Raw genomic sequence first — 22,346 nt, forward strand, 5'->3', positions numbered from 1 at the left:
AAATTCTTTATTATTCATTATTTAAACTTTTCACGTTTGATTTTTGAAAAAAGTTCAGTAAACTTATAATATGGCCCACCTTTGAATAAACTTTTTTAGTCTTAAAAGTAGCTGAATTTAAGTATTGTAAATCATTAAACAACATTAAATAAATATCTATAAAATATACATAAAAATATTAATTATTAATTATTATTAAGTGCTATGTTGGTTTAAAAGGGAAGATAACTTTATTAATCCTGAATTAAATTTTTGTGCCACATATTGCTAGTAAACTAAAATGGAAAATTTATAAAAAAAAACGTTCATGTTGGTCAAATCTAAAATCTACCTATGGAAGCTTTTATTTTGATATATATATCCTCTTATTCTGAAAACGTACCGGAAGCAAACCTTCCGACCCGGACGTTGTTTTGAGTAGCAGTTAGCAAACACATTTTCTCGCTGAATGAACTGAAACCGATTTTCTGGGTTTAAAGTTGAGTTTAAAGGTACGTATTTATTTTTATTTATTTTACATTCATTGAGACTACTTGTTTGCAGTTTGAAGCCTGAAAGCAGCGATTTAACAGCTGTTTTTAAGCTAAAATTGGATGAATTAACAAGTTGACATGCTACCTCACTAGCTGCTGCTCATTTAAATTATAATAAAACTCGCGAATTAATACTTTATTAATTAAAATCGTGACCTGTAACGATTAATCGATTCACTGAAAAACAGCCGGCAGCATTTTTATTATTATTTTATTGTGTGTTTTTGGCTTCTTTAATTGTAGACAGAAACTCTGAAACTTACAAAGGACACTTTTCACCATTTAATACACGGAAAGATGAATTAAAATTAAACATTTTAAACATTGCAGCTTCTTTAATAATGTATATATATTATAGGTATTTAATCTACTGTAGAGTGTTTTTAAATATGCAAAAAAAATACATACATGATAAATTAATTAATATCAAATGTACCTAAGATAATATTAAAAATACATTTAGGCTCACATAAATAGATATTTCTGTTATTTATCTTTTTTTATCAATTCCCCTATTTATATACTTTTCTTTTAAATATTTTAATGCCTTTTTTAAATTAATTGCTTTATCAGAATAAATACAAACATTTATATACATTTATGTACAAACATTTTTATGCGTCTATTAACTAACTTTTATTTACAGTATATATACGAACATGTACAAACTAACATTTACTTAAAGTGTGTATGTATACAAAGATTTAAATACATTTATATACCATAAACATTTACATTAATTTATGTACAGTATATATATAAATATAATCACCATTTCTCTTCTTCACTTTCTGAATACTGCACTCGTAACAGAGTATTTTTACAGTGTGGTATCGGTACTTTTACTGCGATAAAGTATCTCAGTAGTTGTTCCGTGTGTTTCCAGGTTGTGTTGCGGCTGCAGTCATGGCTCACATCACCATCAACCAGTACCTGCAGCAGGTAACCTCTGACTTCTGAGTGCCATAAATGTGTTGCTCTACCACCACGACATTCACACGGCCTTCTCTGTTGGTGTTTTTCTGTGCTGCAGGTGTACGAGGCCATAGACAACCACGAGGGCTCGTTCTGCGCCGAGCTGCTGTCCTTCAAACACCCGCATGTCGCCAACCCCCGGCTGCAGCTCGCCAGTCCAGAGGAAAAGTGTCAGCAGCTTCTGGAGCCGCCTTACGATGAGATGGTCGCCGCCCACCTCAGGTAGGACGGCTAATCAGGTGCCAGTCAGGTGATCAGTGTGTTGATGATGTCACATGGTTCAGGTAGCCATGGAAACAGGACTGTCATGTGTTTGTGTGTGTTACAGGTGTACCTACGCTGTGTCCAATCACGACTTTGTTGAAGCCTACAAGTTCCAGACACTTGTCGTCCAATATCCTTCAAGAGACACATGCATACACACACACACACACACACACACAAACAATGCAGCTTATTTCAATAATCAATAGCCGATCAGTCCTTGACCAATCACATCCTTCCTGAGGGCCTTTCAGTCCCATAAAGAGGAGAACTGGTGAGTACGAGTGTAAGCCTGTTAGCCTAGCTTAGCTCAAAGACTGGGAGCACTGAGGAAACTGTTGTTTAGATGTTTGTGTGACAACTTAAATTCTGATAACAGGTAATCTTGATTAGGTAGCTGCTGCGGCAAACATGTCGCTGTGAACGCACCTTCAATGTGTGTGTGTGTGTGCGTGTGTGTTCTCAGGGCTCTGCCAGTGATGTTCGCTGTCACGCTGGATCTCAGAATTTTTGCCAACAACGTAAGAGACAAACACAGAATGATCTGAGATCAGTCCTCACACAACGTGCACACACAGAGTTTGATTAATTGTGTGTGTGTGTGTGTGTGTGTGCAGGCGGAGCAGCAGTTGCAGAAGAAGGGCAAAGGTCAGCCGGGTGAGATGCTGGAGAAAGCAGCCGAGCAACTGATGAGCTGCTTCAGAGTGTGTGCCAGCGACAAGTCAGTACACACACATTTGTACAAATACCCAATAAGTACACAGTATAAACACACTGACGTGGCTGGTGTTCACTATTAACTTTTAATATTTTTTATGGTTTTGTTATTGTCACAGTCGAGCTGGTGTCGAGGACTCCAAGAAGTGGGGGATGATGTTTCTGAGCAACCAGCTGTTCAAGATCTACTTCAAGGTCTCAGTTGTCGATTTGTTGTTAAAATGTGCTGAGCTGATCGGACCAGCTCCGACCCAGTTTAGACCAGTTATTACTTGCTTACTCATACCATTAAAACTCATACTTGGATCAGCAACATTGTTTTATTTTTAATGTTTCCTTGTTACATTTAAATATATAATATTATTGTCAAACTGGTTAAAAAACTTAACTTATTAATTAATGATTGGTTTAATGTTTAATTTCCTCATTAATCAGATCAATAAGCTGCACCTATGTAAGCCTCTGATCAGAGCCATCGACAGCTCCAACCTGAAGAACGACTACAGCCCCGCCCAGAAAGTCACATACAAATACTATGTGGGCCGCAAGGCTATGTTCGACAGCGACTTCAAGCCAGGTAATACTAATAATAACTAATAATACCACTGCAAAAGTACTGTAATAACAGGTCCTGCTTTCATAACTCTTTGTGTAGTTTTTAACTTTTTCCTGCTCCTGAGTGTTCCATGTATTTGCCATTGAAGATTTTAAATGTAAAATTCAGACATATTAATTATGAGTATAATGATTGATAATAACCTGATTGCAGCGGAGGAGTTCCTGTCGTACGCTTTCCATCACTGTCATCGTTCCAGTCAGAAGAACAAGAGGATGATCCTCATCTATCTGCTGCCTGTCAAGATGCTGCTGGTGAGAAACCAGTTCTGACCACTTTGCCCCAGTTCAGACTAGTTTGAACCAGTTCTGAACCAGTCCACACCAGACCAATTCATACCAGTTTAGACCAGTTTGAACCAATTCAGACCATCCCCTGACCCAGTTCAGAACCAGTTTGAACCAGTTCAAACCAATTCAGACTAGCCCTGACACAGTTTAGACCAGTTCAGACCAGTTTGTACCAGTTCTGACCCTGTCCAGACCAGTTTAAACCAGTCCAGATCCGTCCAGACCAGTTAGACCCAGGTTGAACCAGTTCTCCCAGTCTGACCGCAGCTTGTTGTTTCAGGGTCACATGCCGACTCATCAGCTGCTGAAGAAATACGACCTCATGCAGTTTGCCGACGTCACCAAATCTGTGAGGTAAGCCGTAACACAACAGGAAGTGACATCATCCATGGTTTCTGTCAGGTGACCTCACGGATGGATTTTGGTGTTTCAGTGAGGGGAACCTGCTGCTGCTGAACGAAGCTTTGACCAAACACGAGACCTTCTTTATCCGCTGTGGGATCTTCCTCATCCTGGAGAAGCTCAAGATCATCACCTACAGGAACCTCTTTAAGAAAGTGTGAGTACAGTCAGAGCGCCCCCTGGTGGAGCCCACCTGACCCACCTGACCCACCTGACCCACCTGACCAGTTGTGAAGCAAGCAAAAAATAATAAGCGTGGTTACAGAAAAATATAGTCTCTCACTTTTGCATCTCGACAATCTGCAACATCTATAATTTGAGTGATTTGCTATTACATAAAGATAACGTCCAATAGCCATCTAGACCTAGACTTCAAAAAATGTTTAGACGTACACTGCCTATGAAAAGTATTCATTCCCCTTGGATGTTTCACACTTTTGTTGCCCTAACTTGTGAAATCATGGTCAATATAATTTGGCCTTTTTAAAAATAATTTGCAAAAAACCTTTAATATCAAAGTGTAAACAGATTTTTACAAAATTGTATCAATTAATTAGAAATATATAAGGTAAAATAAATACACCCATCATTAAGAAATGGAAGCAGTATGGCATTTGTTTAAAATCTGCTTCCATTCCTTAATGATGGTTTAACTGAACTCTGTGAGCTGGGCATTTCTTTGTAGCCATCTCCTGACTTATACTTTTCAATGATCTTTTCTCTGAGTTGCTAGGTGTGTTCTTTTGTCTTCATGTTGCAATTGTAGCAGGAATAGTGATGAACCAGACACTGGACCTCCCTGACACAGATGTTTTTATAATATAATCACTTGACACACATCAACTGCACTCAGGTGATTTCCATTTCACTAACTGTGACACTGCTGCATCAACTAGCTGGAACTCTGTTGAATTAGTTCAGTTACTTTAAAGGGGATGAATACTTATGCAATCATTTATTTTACCTTATAGATTTTTAATTAATTGATACTATTTAGTAGAAATCTGTTTTCACTTTGATATTAAAGTTTTTTTTGCTAATTCTCTTTAAAAAGGCCAAATTATATTGACCATGATTTCATGAGTAAAAGCAACAAAAGGGTGAAACAACCAAGGGGTATGAATACTTTTTATAGGCAGTGTACGTCTAGATGGTTTTTGGAAGTCTAGGTCTAGATGGCTGTTGGACGTCTACATCTAGATGTTAGACTTCCAAAAGCCGTCTAGATGTAGTCGTCCAATAGCCCAAAACATCCAAAAAAAAAGGGTTCCGTGTGTACCCATTTGTACCCTGTGCAAGTCTCCCTGTTACAGACATTTTACGCTGATCCCGTGCAGTTTGGGAGCCAGAAAACTTGCCGCAAGTTCTATGAAAGCATCTGGCGTCACCTTGGTGACCGTAGCTTCCTGCCTGCAGGTACCTGCTGCTGAGGACTCACCAGCTGCCTCTGGACGCCTTCCTGGTGGCTCTGAAGATGATGCAGCTGGAGGATGTGGACATTGACGAGGTGCAGTGTATCCTTGCCAACCTCATCTATATGGTGAGCACACACACACACACACACACAAACAATCACTCCTAACAGGAGACAGCTGGGGTTCAGGACAGGAAATAGACTCTTCTTCTGTCTTTTCTGTCTCCTTCAGGGTCACATCAAAGGTTACATCTCCCATCAGCACCAGAAGCTCGTGGTCAGTAAACAGAATCCGTTCCCTCCTCTCTCCTCAGTCTCCTAGACTATGTTACCCACAATCCCCTCTGACCATGACGCTCCTGGAAAGTATTCAATTTTTTTTAATATGTTTTATTTTGTAAAAGAAATGTTTGAATTAAACAGATGCTGGTTTGTATAGCGTGTTGAAGCGTGTTCTCTTTTTATTAACACAAACCTTGAACATTCATTCTATCTGAAGGCTTCTGATGGTGCATTGTGGGTATCTTTTGCAATTCATCACTTGAATTTAAAACAGCACACTTCAAATACAAATAGCTGATAGTAAATATGATCTTCATGTTTGAAATATTTCATATTTTCTGCAGCATTTTGCAAAAATGTTAAATAATAACAAGTTTTAAACTATAATTTAGTGGCAAAGCTTTTGTGAAAAGTTTAAACTTTCCATCACAACAGTGCAGTGGAATATAGTTTTAAAATAGGGGTTTCTTTAATGCAGTTAAGAGCAAAAATAACAACCTAGTTGTCTCCCGCTTTCACTCTAAATATCTCTACTGTCAATAAAGCTACAAAAAGACCAAAAAATATGTTTAAAAAAAAATAATAATAATAACCTCCCCTGAGGTGCATTCAAGAGCAACATGAAATTGCAGTTTTACTTCTATAATGTCACAATTTTTCTCTCGTTGAAAATTGTGTATAACATTTGAATTATTCAATTTTTCCTCTTTTTGGGCCAAAACTATTTCAAATGTAAATGAGGTTCTAAAGAAACTTGGAACTTGGTTTGGACTACAGCCTAGCTTTAAGACTTGAGACTTGACTCAGATTCTCAATCATAGAATTTAAACTTGACTTCTACTATAGCAAAGATTTGAGACTTGAAACTTGGCTTAGACTACAGCCTAGTTTACAGACTTGAGACTTGGCTTGGGTCATAATTCAACTGAAAGACTTGAGACTTGACTCAGACTGTTGACCAAAGACCTGAAACTTGTCTTGGACTATAGCCGAGCTTCAAGACTCAATTCAAGTCTCAATCCTTTAATCTAGGCTGTTATCCAAGTTTCAAGTCTTAAATTGAGGCTGTAGTCCCAAGTCTTTGGTCAGGAATCTGAGTCAAGCTTCAAGTCTTTTAGCAAGTCTTTAGCTCTTGACTTGGACTTGCATAAACTGACTTATGAAGATCTCTGGCCCACAAACAGTAAACAGTATTAAAACACAATGTAACTTGTACTTTGAGTAGTTTATTGAACGAGTTCTTTTATTCTTATACTTGAGCAAATATTTTTAGTACTTTTCCCCTTACTGACAACAGCTGACTTGTAATGAGGCATGAGTGACTTGGGTAGATTTCTGAAATTTGTCTTAAAGAAAGTGTTTATAAAAAGTTGAAACGCATGAAACAGAATTTGAGTCAATGTCCAGTTTGACCATGAAAAGAGTTTTAAAGATGGCGACATCTGTTGTCAGGACGTTCAGCGGTTCTCAGGGTATTGGTTTACTTGTGGGGTCATGTGATCCTCTGCTGCCTCTAGTCTCGGTCTGATCCAGCTCAGGTAGCGAGATAGTTTGGTAAACACCAGACCACCAGCACTGTCGCCCTTGCAGCCTGAGGACGATGACATCAGCAGCCCGGTCAGAAACGCTGTCCCTTGCTCCACTGTGGCAACTGGTGTCCCCGGCATCAGACATCGCCTGACCTCTGACCTTTTATGGTGTTCAGTTTGTGAGGGCACCTGGTTCTTGGTCTTAGATGTGTTAAAGTTTTCAGATCCATTTGGCATCCCTTGGGCTCCATTCTGGGATTGGTTCTGGATCACAGTGTGTCCATTGAGTCTCTCCTGGGTGCCATTTTGGTTCCCTGAGGGTCCTTTTGGGCTCCTCTTGGGTCGGTCCGGTCCTTTCCGCCTCGTCATGCAGAACATTTTGTTGCTAAGTGGATGCGAGATGTTCAGTTTACTGCGACACTCGTCCAGCATCATGTAGACCAGTTCGTGGGTCCGATCGACGCCCCTCCGCTCTGCCACGCCCATCCTCCCAGATTGCATCAGGATGTGCTCGGTGAAGTCCTTGGTGGGCAGGCAGAGGTGGATGAGGGTGGGGCCAAAGGGCAGGGGGCGGGCCAGCTCGAGGATGGCGATGTCGTCGTCGAGGTCATCTGGATGGAAACGCTCGTGAACGTACAGCGCCCGGACGAGGGCGAGCACCTTTTCTTTACCGCTGCCTAAGAGACAGAAACATAAAAGGACTTTTATTGTGATGTCCATTTTAACCTTCACAATAAAAGTCTGCAGTAAGTATTACACAAAAGTAGTAACATAGTATTCGGATAATTGAATCAGCTACCGACGGCCACGATGAAGTCTGAGGGCTGAGGGTCGGACCCTGAGTCCAGGACGAGGCAGCGGGCTGCGGTCAGGACGGAGCGTGGACCCAGCACCACGCCACTACACAACTCCACCCCTCTGCTGTTCAGCAGAGACACCTGGAGACAAGAAACGAACAAGCAGCAGGGTTAAAGGAGCAGTGATGCCTCGCTGTGATTGGCTGAGATGGTCTCACCTGCCAAGGACAGTTTCCATGCCGACACGTTGATGCCATTGTGTTGAAGTCGCGAGGAAGTCTTCCGCATGGGAACGACACTGAGGACACAAAGACGCCGTTATTTCACCAGTTTCAGCTGGTTTGGTTAATGTTTGGTGTTAATTGTCGGCAGACCTTCTGGCAGGCAGCTCCTCCTGTCGGTCTGTAGTTTGAATCCCGGCAGGCAAGAGCAGGTGAAGGTGTAGTAGGACGCCGTGCACAGCTGGTGACAGGCAGTCGGACCTTCAGTCGGACACACTGAAACATTAAATGCATTTAATAAAAATTCAAACAAACCTCGGGACGCCGCAGGTCTTACAATACACAGAATGATTCATCTTAATTTCTGAGGCTTGAGGAGGCGGGGCTTAACCTGTTGTTTTGATCTGTCGCTCCTTGGGTGGTTGTCCATTTTCTCCCAGTGCTCCCAGTTCACAGAATGAACCATAGTGAGGGGCGGGACATGCGCAGTGGAACCCGCCCACTTTATCGGTACAGTTCCCTCCATGTAGGCAGGGGTTGGGGTTGCACTGGTCCCCATCTGATCAACAGATCAATCACACTGATCAGATGACACAGACATGCCTCCTCCATACATTTAGAGGCATAAAAACAAAATAAAAGGAAGAAAGACATAAAAATAAAATAACAAAAAAAAAAGCGAAGTAAATAAAAAATAAATTATATGGCAATCAACATAGACATAAACTAAAAATAAAACATTTTCTTTTTTTTAAAAGATAAATAAAATGGAAAAAATGTATTAAGAACAGTAAAAAAAAACAGACATTTGTATGGAATGCCATTTAAGTCAATATTGAATGAATAAATATGCCAATAAAATAAATTAATGAGGCAATAAGAAAATATTTAAATATAAATATAGGACATAACACGAAATATTTGAGAGATTTTTAAAAATATATTTATATGCATGTACTGTTTTGAAACAAAATGATAACATTTGAATAAATAAGCATTTCATTCACTATGGTTTGTTTTCTTTCAGCATTTTTTCAACTCAAAAATATAGAAACATATTTTATTATAAATATTAATTTTGTTTTAATAGTGACGGAAATATTTTCAATAATTTAGCTTGTTAGTTTATTTATTCATTCATTAATTTACTATATTATTAGTTTTTAAAAATAAAATAAAAAATTATGTGTGAATTAAACATGTTGAAAGCAGGACTCACCGTAATAAACACTCCAGAAGGTGACCTGAAGAGAAAATACTCTTTTAATTTAAATACTCTTTTAATTTATTATTTATCACTGGGGAAAGTCTGACCGTCTTGTCGGTGTCCTCGAAGACCTCTCGTGCCTCCTCATAGCTGCACTTTTCCTCGTAACACTCACGCTCCAGGTTCCCCTGCAGGATCTCCTCCACCAGAAACAGGTTGGCCCGTTTGGACCGCAGGAACACATGTTGGTCCTGTGGAGCCTGAAACACTAAACAAACAACAGTTCTCTGTTTCATATTTAGATAATTGAGTGTGCTTGAAAGAGCACACTATTTACTTTTCACCGGGCTTAATCCTATTTATTCTTCCGTGGGTTTTTTTTCAGTCGACTACTCCTCCTGGAGTTTTGGTCGCACATACACTAAAAAGCTATCAAATCGACCGGCTCGGCCATGACAAATGTGCTATGACTTTTAAGTCACCAAGGGTTTCAGCAAACGGTTTTCAATTAATTCAGCAAAAACACGCCAAAAATTCCCCTCAACGTTACCCTACGGAGAGGCTAGAGTGGATGACATCATAGCTCGAGTGCAGAGGGAGAGAAAAATTTGTCAAAAAAATAATTTGGAAACTGCGCTCGAGGCCGCAGATGCCACACTACAGAAATGATTTATACATAGAAACGTAGGTAAATTCGTCTTCTCACTCACATTGGTGTGGTAAAGCTGTCAGAGTTATAGTTTGAGCGTAGGATGCACAGATGTGCCCCCAACACACACCCACAGCCTCATAGACCGCCATGTTAAAAAGGTTGGAACATTTCTGGAGGAAAGCAGAGGTACCAGTTTTTTCTGATCACTCTAAAAAAAGACGTTCATGAAGAACTCAGGATGCTCAAAGTGAAGGAACTACACTGATAGGAACTACAGATTTGCCAAAAAACGCTTACTGTTCAAGGATAACTGAAGTCAGTTTACACTAACTGATCAGTTTTACACACAAACTGACACATTTTAGGCACAAACTGATGAGTTCCACTCTACTTTCAGACAGACAGACACACACACACACATGGACAAACACACACACCAACACCTACTTTATTATCTTACATGACTTCCTCCTCTTTTCCAATTTGAAAACAGTTCAAATTGTAATCCAATAATGTATGGCTACGGAGAGTCACAGGCCAGAGTCAAGCACACTTACAATTTCTTTGGAAATTTTCTAGTTCTTATTAAAAGTATGAGCTTTCTAACATAAAGACACTGATGAACATAACATGATCCGACCACCAAACATCTTCAGTTTGATCTGTAACATTTTAAATGTTTCAGTTGTGTGAACATAAAGCAGATAAAAGAGGTCTCACCTTGTCCTTGGATGAGGACCTGAAAGAAGCAAGAGAGGAGGTATAGGGACAGAAGAGACGCTCGACAATACACCGACATGATGTTGACCGCCATGACACTGACACCACTGCCCACCACACACACACACACACACACATACACATATTTACACACTGATGACTCACAACTGCTTCAATTAAAAAGAAACCTTAAAACTTGCATATTTTGTTAAGAGTCTGTTATGCTCATTATAAACATATAGCAATACAAAGATGGTTTAAAAAACTTAAACAAAACCCCATTAGAAATTTTATTTATTTCAAAAGAGAAATGTCAGTTGAATGTCATTTTTAGGATAAATTGTGCTGCAGTTTTTGAAAAGTTTTTTTCTTTTAAACTCTTTAGTCTGCCTAGAGGAGTCTGTTTTTTACGTCAGATCTGATTCTATAAGGAGTTAAAAGATAAATTGCTGAACGCTTTGTTGTTCCTGTAGTGGACTCTGGCCTGTTCTCAATCTCATGTCCCCAAAACACACAACAGTTCAAACTCTGAAACTTCAACATTCAGTCGGTTTGTTTATTTCAGGTAAACAGTGGATTAATAATTTAAAGATATTTAAGGTAGCTTCAAAACAAGAATCCCTCAGAGGGTAATATGAAGGACAAAGGCTATCAAAATACAAAAAATAATAATAAATAAAGTAAAACTGAAGTTTGACAAATTAATATTTGTTTTAATTTGCTTCTTTCTTTCTTAACCTTTTTTAATTAATTCCAATTGATAATCAACTGTGATGTTAAAAACATAACCCAATGGCAACCCCTTCATTTACATAATTAAGAAGAAATGTATAAAATGCAAATAGAAAATAAATACATTTAAAAATAAATGCTAAAAAATAAATGACCCAATAAATCAAAGAATATACCTTTAAATGTACCAAAAGTAATATTAAAAATAAATGTAGGTACTCATTAATTGATAGTGTGACATTAATTAATAGTTCAGTTTTATTTTGCTATTTTTAATTTTTATATTCATTTTTTAAATGTTTTTTTACAGGAGGTGAAAAGTTGACCCCAGCAGCCCCTCATTTACAGAAAGAATAAATGTATGAAGAATGTATATTAAAACTAAATAAAATGAAAAATTAGAAAGGAAAGTAGATAAATACAAAGTAAAACAAATGAAAAGCAAATTAAAACAGAAATATCACATTTTATCAACTAATTACAACCAAATTAGAACTTTGATGTTCAACTTTAAAAAAGAAAATATAAAAACTCTTAAATTTAAATTGATTTACATCAATAACCACAAATGAAGACTTTATATTTTTTCAGCATTGCTAGAACTTCAGTACATTGTGTTAAGCTGCAATGAAGAGAAAGTGAAAAAATAAATACACAATTTTTGATATTTTATTTTCAACCACAAAAAAAACTTCATGCATCTGACTGTTGTTGTATTTCTTTATTTTGCTGCAAATCCAGTTTAAAAAGCTCATTCCTGACAGCATCTCATAAAAAAGAACATGAAAACAGATATTTTTTGTTTGCAGGAATTTATAATATTTTTGCATCCTTTTTCAATAATACTGAACAGAAAAGATGCTAACGTGTTAGCCACCAATGTTTTATAAGCTGATAATATGTCATAAGATGTGTTTACAGTTTCTCCTGCTGCCCCCAAATGGCCAAAAACATCAGTTAATGCAGCTTTGACCAAATAGTAAATATTGAGGACCGAGAATAGAACCCTGAGGAATACCACACTGTCAATCAGATGATCAAATTGCTTTGTGTACGCTGGATGTGACAGGTGTTTGCCTTCATGTTGTTCTGCTGCCCCCACGAGGCCAAACAAATAATTAATGCAGCTTTAAGAATTTTGGTAAAACAGATACATTTTAAGTTTGAAGTGTGATTAGAGACATGAAAACAAGTGAGCGCTGTTTTACAGAACCAGCCTCTTGATGGGGACATGGTGCCGCCTCACTCGGTTGCCACTCTTCCCCGTGGCCATCAGCTTATTTGTGCCTTCTCTGATCCAGCCGATGAACTTGGACACTTGGGTGTAGATGCCGTATTTGCCCCTGCGTGCGCAGCCTTCTCCCCAGCTCACGATGCCCGTGATGAAATAGGTGTTGCCGTAGGGCGTGACATGCGGCCCGCCGCTGTCACCCTGGCAGGCGTCCTTGGCGATTGTGTCGTAGCCGGCGCAGAACATTTGTGGAGAGATGCGCATTTGGGTGGATTCTTTGCAGGTGAGCCGATCCACGTAGGGCATGGTGAGGCGCTGCAGGATGGTAGATGTCGACCGACCCTCGCCAAGGCGGCCGAAACCACTGACCATACCGTTTGGCTGCCGCATCAACACCTGCACGAGGATGGAAGACATTCAACAGTTTGGTTTCTTCTGTGGTGTGAAAGCAGTCAGGCTTTACATAAAAGAACAATAAACAACTAAAAACATTAAAAGAGCCAGGAGAATGGGAAAAAATGTGTTCAATTTCTTAACAGTTTTTCAAGTCAAGACTAATCACACGCAGAACCGGCTGACCGAACATAACTAGTGTCTCAAACCTGCATTCTGTCCAGCAGGGGTGGGGGGGGGGATGATATAAATATAAAGTTTACAGTGATGAGGTAACCAGTACCAGCCAACCATAGCACACTCTAGAACTTTGTCATATGGAAGATGGCATCATTGATTCTGAAGTGGGTTGGAAAAATGAAAGATGCCAAGAAATGTGTTTTTAGTGTTGCTGGTTGTAGCTTCATACATCAATGATATCAATCTTCTCATCTAATCCTCAACTAGATATCAAATTTAAAGTGGTATAAAGATTCACCTTTTCAGCAAAGTCCTGCTGAGGTAGGCAGGCCGGCAGGATGTACCTGGAGAACTTGATGGGTTCGGTCAGTTTGATGAGTGCGATGTCGTTGTTGTAGGTGTTTGGCCTGTAGCGATTGTGGGTCATAATAGTTTCCACTTGGTGAATAGCTTCATTGCCGTGATCCACCAACACGTCAAATTCACCTGCAGGCACAGAAATATTTAATCATATGATATCCTACAAAATGTGATGCACTGGAATTTGTACCACGAAATCTTTTCAATCTTTTCAATCAGGATGCCGGTGTTCATGTCACCATAAGGTCACCTTTTCATTGCTCTCCATAACTTTCATATAATGTGAAGGAAGTGTAGCTTGTCTTGTCTCTTCATTGAACTGCTCTCACTAAAAGCACAATTACATATATATATATATATATATACAAAAAAGCTAAACAAAAAGCTTAACAAAATAGCGGAATATTCGTTGACGATTTTGACATGCTGGAGGTGGACTCTTCAACGGGATCACATTTCCAGAGCAGGAGGTGGCATTCTGTTAATCTCAAAATGTAAAATTATTGTTGTCAGGAACCTGAACGCTTCCATTTTGTAGGAATTTTAGTTTGATTTTTTTTAGTCTTTTGTCTTGTGTCAGGCATTAAAAGTTATTTAAAACCATTTCTGAATTGAGGTCGCCATTTGTAACATTTCGCAGGTTATCATACGAACACCTTCATGACAATATATTGAATCCATTGAGTGACTCATGTGATGGTGATTGGTAAATAAGGCCTACCAAGCTTGACATAGATGAAGCGTGTTTCGTTCATGCAGTGGGCGGCGGTCAGGATGATGTACTCGTTGAGGATGGTTCCTCCGCAGAACCCTCGATCGTCCTCGTTTAGCAGGAGTGCCTGCAAGTACGCAATGGGACAAAAAATGCTTGATAATATAATATCTGCAACTGTAGACTTCTAAATGTCTGTATTGGACTCCAAATGGTCCGCATGGACACAATTATGGACACCTAGATGATAATGTTTCCAGGTGTGTCATCATTATCGCTATGTTGATTTTAAGAAAGTATTTCTACCTGCCATGGACATTCTCCTGGCGGACAGTCCTCTCCATCGACAATTCGGGTCATAACCGCCCTTTGAGGGCGAACCAACTCTTCTAAAACTAAGTGTTTTGGATCAATCTGACTTTCACTGCTGTTGTTGAAGAGCACGGACGAGTTGAGCAGTTGAGCAGTGTAGTTGGCATTGAGGTCCATCTGGTTCATCCCGGTGGTGTTCTGGTCCATTGCGTCGATCCCGGTGGCGTTCCCCTCCGTTGTGTTCTGACGTTCATACCAGAAAATGGTCCGGACGTCTTCTGCGATGACGCCGCCACATCTGAAGGCCTCTGTGAAGTTAAGAAGCATGTTGACTTTAAGATTTAAATGGTGGTGCTACAGGAACTGAGTGGGGTTCATCACAGCATCTTGCTTTTAACCATCGTAATTAATCGTATTAATGATATAACACCTATATATGAGCTCAGCTCATTTATTTCCATTGATGATAATAATGATATAATAATAAGGCTGCAACTAACAATTATTTTCCTTATCAATGAATCTGCAGATTGTTTTCTTGATTACTCGATTCATCATTTGTTTTGTTTAGAAAATAGTTAAAATCTTTGAAGAAGTAATCCTTTCTGCTGCTTCTAAATCACCTTAAACATTGTTTCCTGTATTCCTGTGTTCTGTAAAAAACAGTTTTCATATTGGTGTATATCGGATAGATACAGATATGTCTATGTCTTGATATAAGTGCAACTTTTAGTCACTGGATGTCAGGTTTTTTAGTTTTCAAAACATCAAACTAAGAAAATGGTACGTGTTGAAGCAAATAATCCACAACCTCTACAAAAAACTCTTGGACGCACACCAAATCAGTTGATCGATATCCGTATTGTTATGTGGCGGTATGAACACTGACGTTTGATTGATCATATGAGAAAAAGTCATTTTATTGGTTGACTAGTTTTTTTTGTCATCCAACTGCTGGTGAAATACGCAAGTTCCTGACTTGGTGTGGATCGGCTCACAGAGATAGATGGGCTCATACTTTTTAATTTACGTTCTGAATTATTTGCATTCGGTCAGAAAAGTCCTTCAGATGGTTATTAAGCCTTGCCACAGTTTGACTGTGTTCTTGGTAGCTACATTATTCCCAAAGTGTATTAGCTGTTGTGTTACATATAAGACTGTACAGATACATAAGACCATGCAGTCTCTTTCACCGTTGGATTCGCAGGATTTGTCATCTGATCCCAGGAAGTATCCATCAGCGCAGGAGCACTGACTGCCTCCCCGGACAACGTTGCAAAAGTGTTGGCAGCCGCCATTGTTGTTGTCACAGAGCTCAGGAATAACTGCAAGATAAAGGAAACATTGTCAAGACGGGCAGGGTGTTTCAGACTCGGTTATAGAGTAGATAAAGTTCTTCTTGATAGGCTTCGGCCGATGGTGGATTGAATCAACAATCAACGATGGTTTAAATCAATTGGCAATGCCTAATAAGCTGTCGATGCTTTTAGAAATTTGCTTTGCCAGAAAAATACTGCCATGGGGAATTTTAAGTTGTTCATATTGGCTTACCCCTTTTTCGATCAAGGCAGTTTAAGGGCCAGTTCGGGGCCGATGCCCAATCTCAAACCAGTTCCTCAGCAGCCAAAGAACCAGCTCTCAGCCAGGAAAACTGGTTCCAGAAGGCACTAACTCTCTGCTGGTCTCGAACCACAAACTGCTAACGTCGGGGGCTTGAGGCGGGATTGTTGTGACCAACCAGAACAACTAAAACGTGTATTATTAATTTTGTTTGATTTGTTTAACCACGGAAATCAAGATGAGCAGCACAAATGTCGGGGCAGCTGTGGCTCAGTTGGTAGAGTAGTCGCCCACTGAATGGAAGGGTCGGTGGTTCGATCCCTGACCATGGCAGCCTACATGTTGAAGCATCATGATACTGAACCCCAAAATTGTTCCCGGTGCTGCGTTCATCGGTGTGTGAATGAACGTTTAGGGTAGCCTCAGCCACCAGTATGTAGTGCAGTCTGTAGTGTAAAGCGCTATATAAGTGCAGACCATTTACCAAATGTGTTATATCAGTCGTGTTAGGATGTAAATGTGGAGCACAAAGGAACAACACTTGGAAAGAGACAATGTAGTTATTGAAGTTTGAGCTAGCATTTCTGGGAAAGCGGAGACTTGTGCAGACATATACTGTGAACCATGAATATATTATATATATTTATAAGTTATATGTATTATTATACTAGGAGACCCGTGTTTCCATTTTTAATTTTAAACTAACGGACGCTGAGCTTGAGCCCAGCTGTCCACAGTGGTTCTGTACCGATTTCACAGTTGTAGCCCTGGTACCCGTCCAGGCAGTAGCAGGTATAGCTACCGATCCCGTCTTTGCACTGTCCGCCATGAGCACAGGGTCTCTTCTCGCATGCGTCACCGTCTACAGGACAAACAGACATGAGATGGTGCACACATAATACATTTTAGTTTCTACAACAAATGAGCTGTTTAGTTTAGTGATTTTGACAACGTAGAGCAAATGTCTTACCAACATATTTGGCCCAGAATTCATCCTGTAACAATAAAAATAATAATAGAGAATTAAATAGTTCAAAACCACTGAGATAAGTATGTCTTAGTGGAGAAAGGTTAATGCAGGTTTCTTGCACAATTTCTTGGTACAAATGGTTTAATAGTTTTCACAAAAAGACTGTTCTTCAATATGTGCAAATACCATAAAAAAGGTAAATTACTTTTATCACAAATATTAACTTAATTATTATTCAATTCTTGAATGTTAAATTACAGTGACTTCTATGTAAAAATACTAATAATAATAATAATAAACCTTATAATAAACCTAACCAAACAAATCATATTGCTGAATGAAAATGCAAAAATTAAGGCAAATTTCAGTTTTCTTACAGTAAAACTTTAAATTTAATGATTAAAAAAAAAAAAATCATTAAAAAAAACAGTTAAAAAAAATCTGGCAGCAAAAGTTGCCAAACACTTACGGTCATATTAAAGTAAAAACATAAAAATTATTCTACATATATATGTATATCCAGATATTTACTGTATATTATCTGTATATTCAAAGAAAATACCTGTAAAATAACTGTTTGCTGCCAGACTTTTACTTTTTTAAAATTCTATTTATTTTTTTACAGTGTGCTATCCCTCTGTTTCTTGTCTTTGTGCTAAGAGTTAGCTAGAGTTCTTCTCATTGGCCTCGACTGACAGACTTTCTTATCTGTATTTTTCTTTGACACTTCTTGTGATGCGTTTTTCTTGATGAAAATATTTTGGTGTGAAGTTAAAGAAGGAAGTCAATACAGTTTTATCTTTGTCTTCGAAGATCTCCCGCGCTTCCTCCCAGGAGCAGCGCTCCTCCATGCACTCCCTCTCCATGTTTCCTTGTTTAAACTCCTCAAAAAGGCTGTTGTCTCGTCTCCGTCGGGTCAGAACCTGATTGGCCGCCTCCTCATCCAAGAATACTGCAAAACAATGTGTTCAACCATCATTTAGTTTTGATAAAAATGGTTCAGTTGTTCAAGTTCCCCACCTTGCCTGAGTATTACCCTGCCTCTCCACTTCCCTACCGCTCATCTGTTCCCTGATTAGCAGCCGGCACTTTGCAGCAGTACAACGTGTAACCTTTAGATACTGACTGCACTCAACCTAAAGGATATACTATCCAGTGAGTGTACACCAACAGACAGGCGAGATACAGAGCTGCCCCACCCCCCCACCTCTGACCACATCTCCGTCACGTGTGACCACCACCAGCACAATCACTATCCACCCCAACCAGAAACCCTAGCTGAACAAAGAGGTTTGCACACCTTGGAGAGGCATCAACACTCAGGGCTACAAGGAGAAACCTGACCTTGTGTAACATAGTTAATCAGGTAATTAGTGATTCCACTTGCCATCTTTAAATAACCACAGGTATTGAACGCAGCACCCCTGGGGGTTAGTGTCGTGAACCCCGGGGGCAGCTGCATTCGGACCTTGTGGTGTATTGGTAAGGTTACGGGCTATGAGCTCCGTCTTTTTTTTTATATTAATTAATTATTTTCACTTTACTTTAGTAGAAACTTGACATTGTCTTTTAATTTTATATTTTTCAGAGGGATGCACCTGTTTTTATGTTATCAGGTATGATTTTTGTATTTTGTGTATGATTTTTGTATTTTGTGTTTATTGTCAGGCATTCGGACCTTGTGGTGTATTGAGGGATGCACCTGTTTTTATGTCAGTTTCAGAATAAATGGCTGGATGCCAACCAGATGTCCTGGTCTCAATAAATAACACAACGCAGAGAGAGTACTAAGCCGCTACACTTGCATGAAAAGGGCAAAAGCTGCTGGACTGGACTGGCACCTCAGCCCTAAAATCCTTCTACAGGTGTGCGGTGGAGAGCGTCTTTACCTCCTGCATCACGGTGTGGTGAGGCAACTTTTCTGCAGCAGGTGGTAAAGGCTTGCTGGAGGATCATGCACAGTAGCCTAGCCACCCTGTCAGACATTTATGCCACCAGGTGCAGGAGGAAGACTTCCTGCATCATGAAGGACTCCACCCATCCTGCCAATGGAAGGGTAGTGGAATGTCCTGTGTAGGGCTAATGCTGTTTTAGCTGTGCAATAATGCTGCTCGATTTGTTATCTTTGCTCCCCCACTGGGACCTGAGTACATCCTTCATTTACCAATATGTTCCAGAAATGACACTTAACTTCCTTGAATCCTTGAAATCTGACCCAACTCAAAACACAAGCTACAGCTCGTAAAAAGTGTAAGAAAATACAGACAAATGAAGCAACAGTGAAGGCTTTCCTGAGCAGATATAAGATGGGGGACGTTATTTTGACTCATAAAAGGAAAAAAACAGTCGCCTCATGTCAATTCAGGGTTTCTGTTGGCGGTGCGAAAGCAAATAGAAGAGCCCGTAATGATATGAAGTTCTCAGGTCCCCAGTGGACAGTTTCTCTCAGTGAGTCCCAGAACTGTTTGGTCCAAAAACACTTTATGTCAAAAATGACCCTCTGGCATTTCTTCAGAGGAGGCTGGTGGCGTTGAAGATTGCCTTTGCAACTCTGTTCGCCAACTGCAGTTCACAGTAGCCCTGTACACGTGAACTGAGCTTAAGACCACCTTTTCAAGTGGACTCCTTGCCCAGGTAAAGTACCCAGAAGGCGTTTTCAGACACTCTCAGACCTTAGTTCTAAGAACCCCTCTTTCTATTTAGTTAAAACCGCTGAACTGAGAAGCAAGCGTAGTTCTTAGAATGCCATTTTGAGGAACTTTTTTTAGTTCCTATTTCATAGTTGGTACTCTCCCTAAACAAGATGAACTGCAAGTGATGTGAGAGAACGCTGAGATTGGCGCATGCTTTCGTAAGGCTGGCGGTGTTGGGAAACACCTTTGAAACGCTGTTCACCGACTGCTACCTGCATCAAATAGCACTTCACTTCCATGATGTGGTGCATTTTGTCTTCACACCTGATGCAAAATACACCAGAGTTCACATGAACCGCTCTCTAGACTACTTTTCTCTTGGTCACGGACTGACTGACCATGGCAGAGAACAGTATACACGGCATTCACAAGAATCAAACAAACTGGACTTTGGAGTGTACCCAGGTCCATGATGCGAAAAGCCTCTTCAATGTGTCCAAATACTCAGTGGCGGTTCTACACAGGGGCCTACAGGGGCCACTGCCCCTGTGTAGAAGCCCTTGGCCCCTGCTGTGGCCCCTGTGTCAAATTAATAATAACGATCAATTTATAACGATGAACCTTTTGTTCAAACAATATCTCAATGTACACATAAGGAACCCAGAATGTGTCCATTGTATAATAGTTTAATTGTGCAATAAAAGCTTGTGTAAATAAAAAATAAAAAAGATAATTCTCACTGTATTGCACTTTCAAAATAAAATAAAAAGTACTTAGTCACAAAAATGAGAAATGTCAAAAATAACTGTTATTGTTGGTGAGTCTCATTGTTTCAATCAAAGTATTTGTATCTTCCAAATATACTTAAATGAGATTTTTAAATAAGCTAAAATAAAGGTTTTTGAATGCTTAAATATCATCTTTGCCGTTTTTTTAATGTGCCCCTCTGATTAAACACTGGCCCCTGCCTGGCCCCCACAGTAACACTGGTCTAGAGCCGCCACTGCAAATATTCTCTTTTAAACATTAAGCTAGCTGCTTCCACATCATTTTGGACAGTGTTTGTTTTCCAATGAGAGGTTCATGTTGCTGTTAATTATCAAAAATCTGTTGAGATCTCTAAATACACAAACCCTGACGGGGTCAAGTGTCACCTGCCAGCCGCCAATCAACAGACAACAACACCCTCCCACCCCTAACCCTCCACCCTCCTCCACCACCCACAACACACACTCAACATGTTCCTTCTCAAGCCCCTTAACTCCATATTCTTTCCTCTTTGTGCTAACAAATTTTAAAATATGAACGTACCTACGTGAGCGGCGGCCAGGTGCAGGAGCAGAAGGCAGAGGGAGAGTCGGTGAAACCAAAACATGGCCCCAGATGGACGGCGAGCTCAGCTGGGAGAAAACCTCAGTGTGCTGAGTGGAAGTAATGGAGTCTGAATGTGGAGAGAGGGAGAGAGGAGGGGTGGTAGAGAGGGCAATGACCTGTATGAAGAGAGAGAGGGAGAAGGGGCAGGAAGAAGTTTTGACATGTTGAAGCTGCTCAGATCGGAGCAGGCGGGGCTTACCTACAATGAAAGTCAATATTAAATAAATACATAAAAACGAAAATCAAATTTACTTAATTCCTATTAAATAAATCTTGAGTTAAATAAATGAAGTGATGAATATAGAAATATACATCAACATAGTTCAATAAGTAAATAATTGTATATATGTATGACATGGTTAAAAGGACTACTTTCATACATCTCAACACATTAGAATATGATGATGAAAAGTCCATTTCCAGTAGTTCAAGTCAAATAGTCCCAACCAAGTATTGAGTCATATAGATGGACATACTTTTCAGTGGACAACATTTCCATATTAAACATACTTTTTAAGATGTTTTTTTTAATGTTTTGGGGAAAAAAAATATTAATTGAGTAGTGGAGAATGGGTTGGTTTAAATAAGCATATGCTTCATCCTACTCCTTTTCGGACATGTTGCGTTCACATTATAGCTTTTGTTTTGACTATTGCTATTTTTGTTTTGATTATTCTCATTGGATTTGTTTGTTTTTTAGTTTACTTTGTTGTGCTACTCGCACATGTTCGAAATAAAAAAGCTAAACTAAACTAAACTAATATAAAAAAAATTTTTGAGACACTGTTTTTTTTAGGTCTTCATTAAATGTAAGCCATAATCATTATAATTAGAAGAAATTTGAATAAATGAAGACATGAAATGTTTCATTCTGTGTGTAATGGATCTATATAATGTGTTTTTTCCACTTTTTGAATTGAATTACTGAAATAAATAAACTTTTCTATGATATTCTAATTCATTGAGATGCACCTGTATTTCGGGGACTTTGATATCATAATCCTACACTTAGAGTACTTCTTATGTGATGTAAATTTTCAGTAAGTTCAGACCGACAGTTCTTGCTCTTGATGATGGGGACAGGCTGTTAGCCAGACACAGCAATTTAGGAAAACAACCTTACAGAAAAACTTAATCGAACAACGAATGAAAGAAAAACTTGACAGAAGAATTTAAAAAACAACCTTACTGAACAACTTTATGGAAACATTTTAGAAACAGCAGATTCGACTGGTTTCCAGGCTACATTATACTTACTTATTTTAACTGC

General features: G+C 39.3%; 3 protein-coding genes across 3 annotated transcripts; 1 reads left to right on the plus strand and 2 right to left on the minus strand.

The window, feature by feature from the left end:
- The first annotated feature begins 389 nt into the window (after nt 1–389).
- Nucleotides 390–6,561, plus strand: pcid2 (PCI domain containing 2). The gene is made up of 14 exons (XM_059327748.1): nt 390–491; nt 1,420–1,475; nt 1,567–1,730; nt 1,837–1,902; nt 2,005–2,046; nt 2,239–2,293; nt 2,390–2,493; nt 2,609–2,684; nt 2,925–3,066; nt 3,259–3,359; nt 3,676–3,749; nt 3,829–3,954; nt 5,214–5,337; nt 5,444–6,561. The coding sequence occupies exons 2-14, from the start codon at nt 1,440–1,442 to the stop codon at nt 5,531–5,533; spliced, it is 1,200 nt and encodes a 399-aa protein (XP_059183731.1). The 5' UTR covers nt 390–491; nt 1,420–1,439; the 3' UTR covers nt 5,534–6,561.
- Nucleotides 6,562–6,699: 138 nt separating this feature from the next.
- Nucleotides 6,700–10,757, minus strand: prozb (protein Z, vitamin K-dependent plasma glycoprotein b). The gene is made up of 8 exons (XM_059327746.1): nt 10,620–10,757; nt 9,355–9,515; nt 9,260–9,284; nt 8,432–8,599; nt 8,194–8,316; nt 8,038–8,117; nt 7,822–7,960; nt 6,700–7,699 (listed from the first exon to the last, which is right to left on the minus strand). The coding sequence occupies exons 1-8, from the start codon at nt 10,711–10,713 to the stop codon at nt 6,951–6,953; spliced, it is 1,539 nt and encodes a 512-aa protein (XP_059183729.1). The 5' UTR covers nt 10,714–10,757; the 3' UTR covers nt 6,700–6,950.
- Nucleotides 10,758–12,039: 1,282 nt separating this feature from the next.
- Nucleotides 12,040–21,173, minus strand: f10 (coagulation factor X). Its single transcript, XM_059327745.1, has 9 exons — nt 21,014–21,173; nt 17,861–18,021; nt 17,070–17,094; nt 16,848–16,961; nt 15,733–15,864; nt 14,534–14,847; nt 14,237–14,354; nt 13,454–13,641; nt 12,040–12,978 (listed from the first exon to the last, which is right to left on the minus strand). Exons 1-9 carry the CDS (start codon nt 21,075–21,077, stop codon nt 12,556–12,558), a joined length of 1,539 nt encoding a protein of 512 aa, XP_059183728.1. The 5' UTR covers nt 21,078–21,173; the 3' UTR covers nt 12,040–12,555.
- Between the last annotated feature and the right edge of the window lie 1,173 nt (nt 21,174–22,346).

This window comes from Centropristis striata, chromosome 24, assembly GCF_030273125.1.
Source record: "Centropristis striata isolate RG_2023a ecotype Rhode Island chromosome 24, C.striata_1.0, whole genome shotgun sequence".
NCBI classification, from domain to species: Eukaryota; Metazoa; Chordata; class Actinopteri; order Perciformes; family Serranidae; genus Centropristis; species Centropristis striata.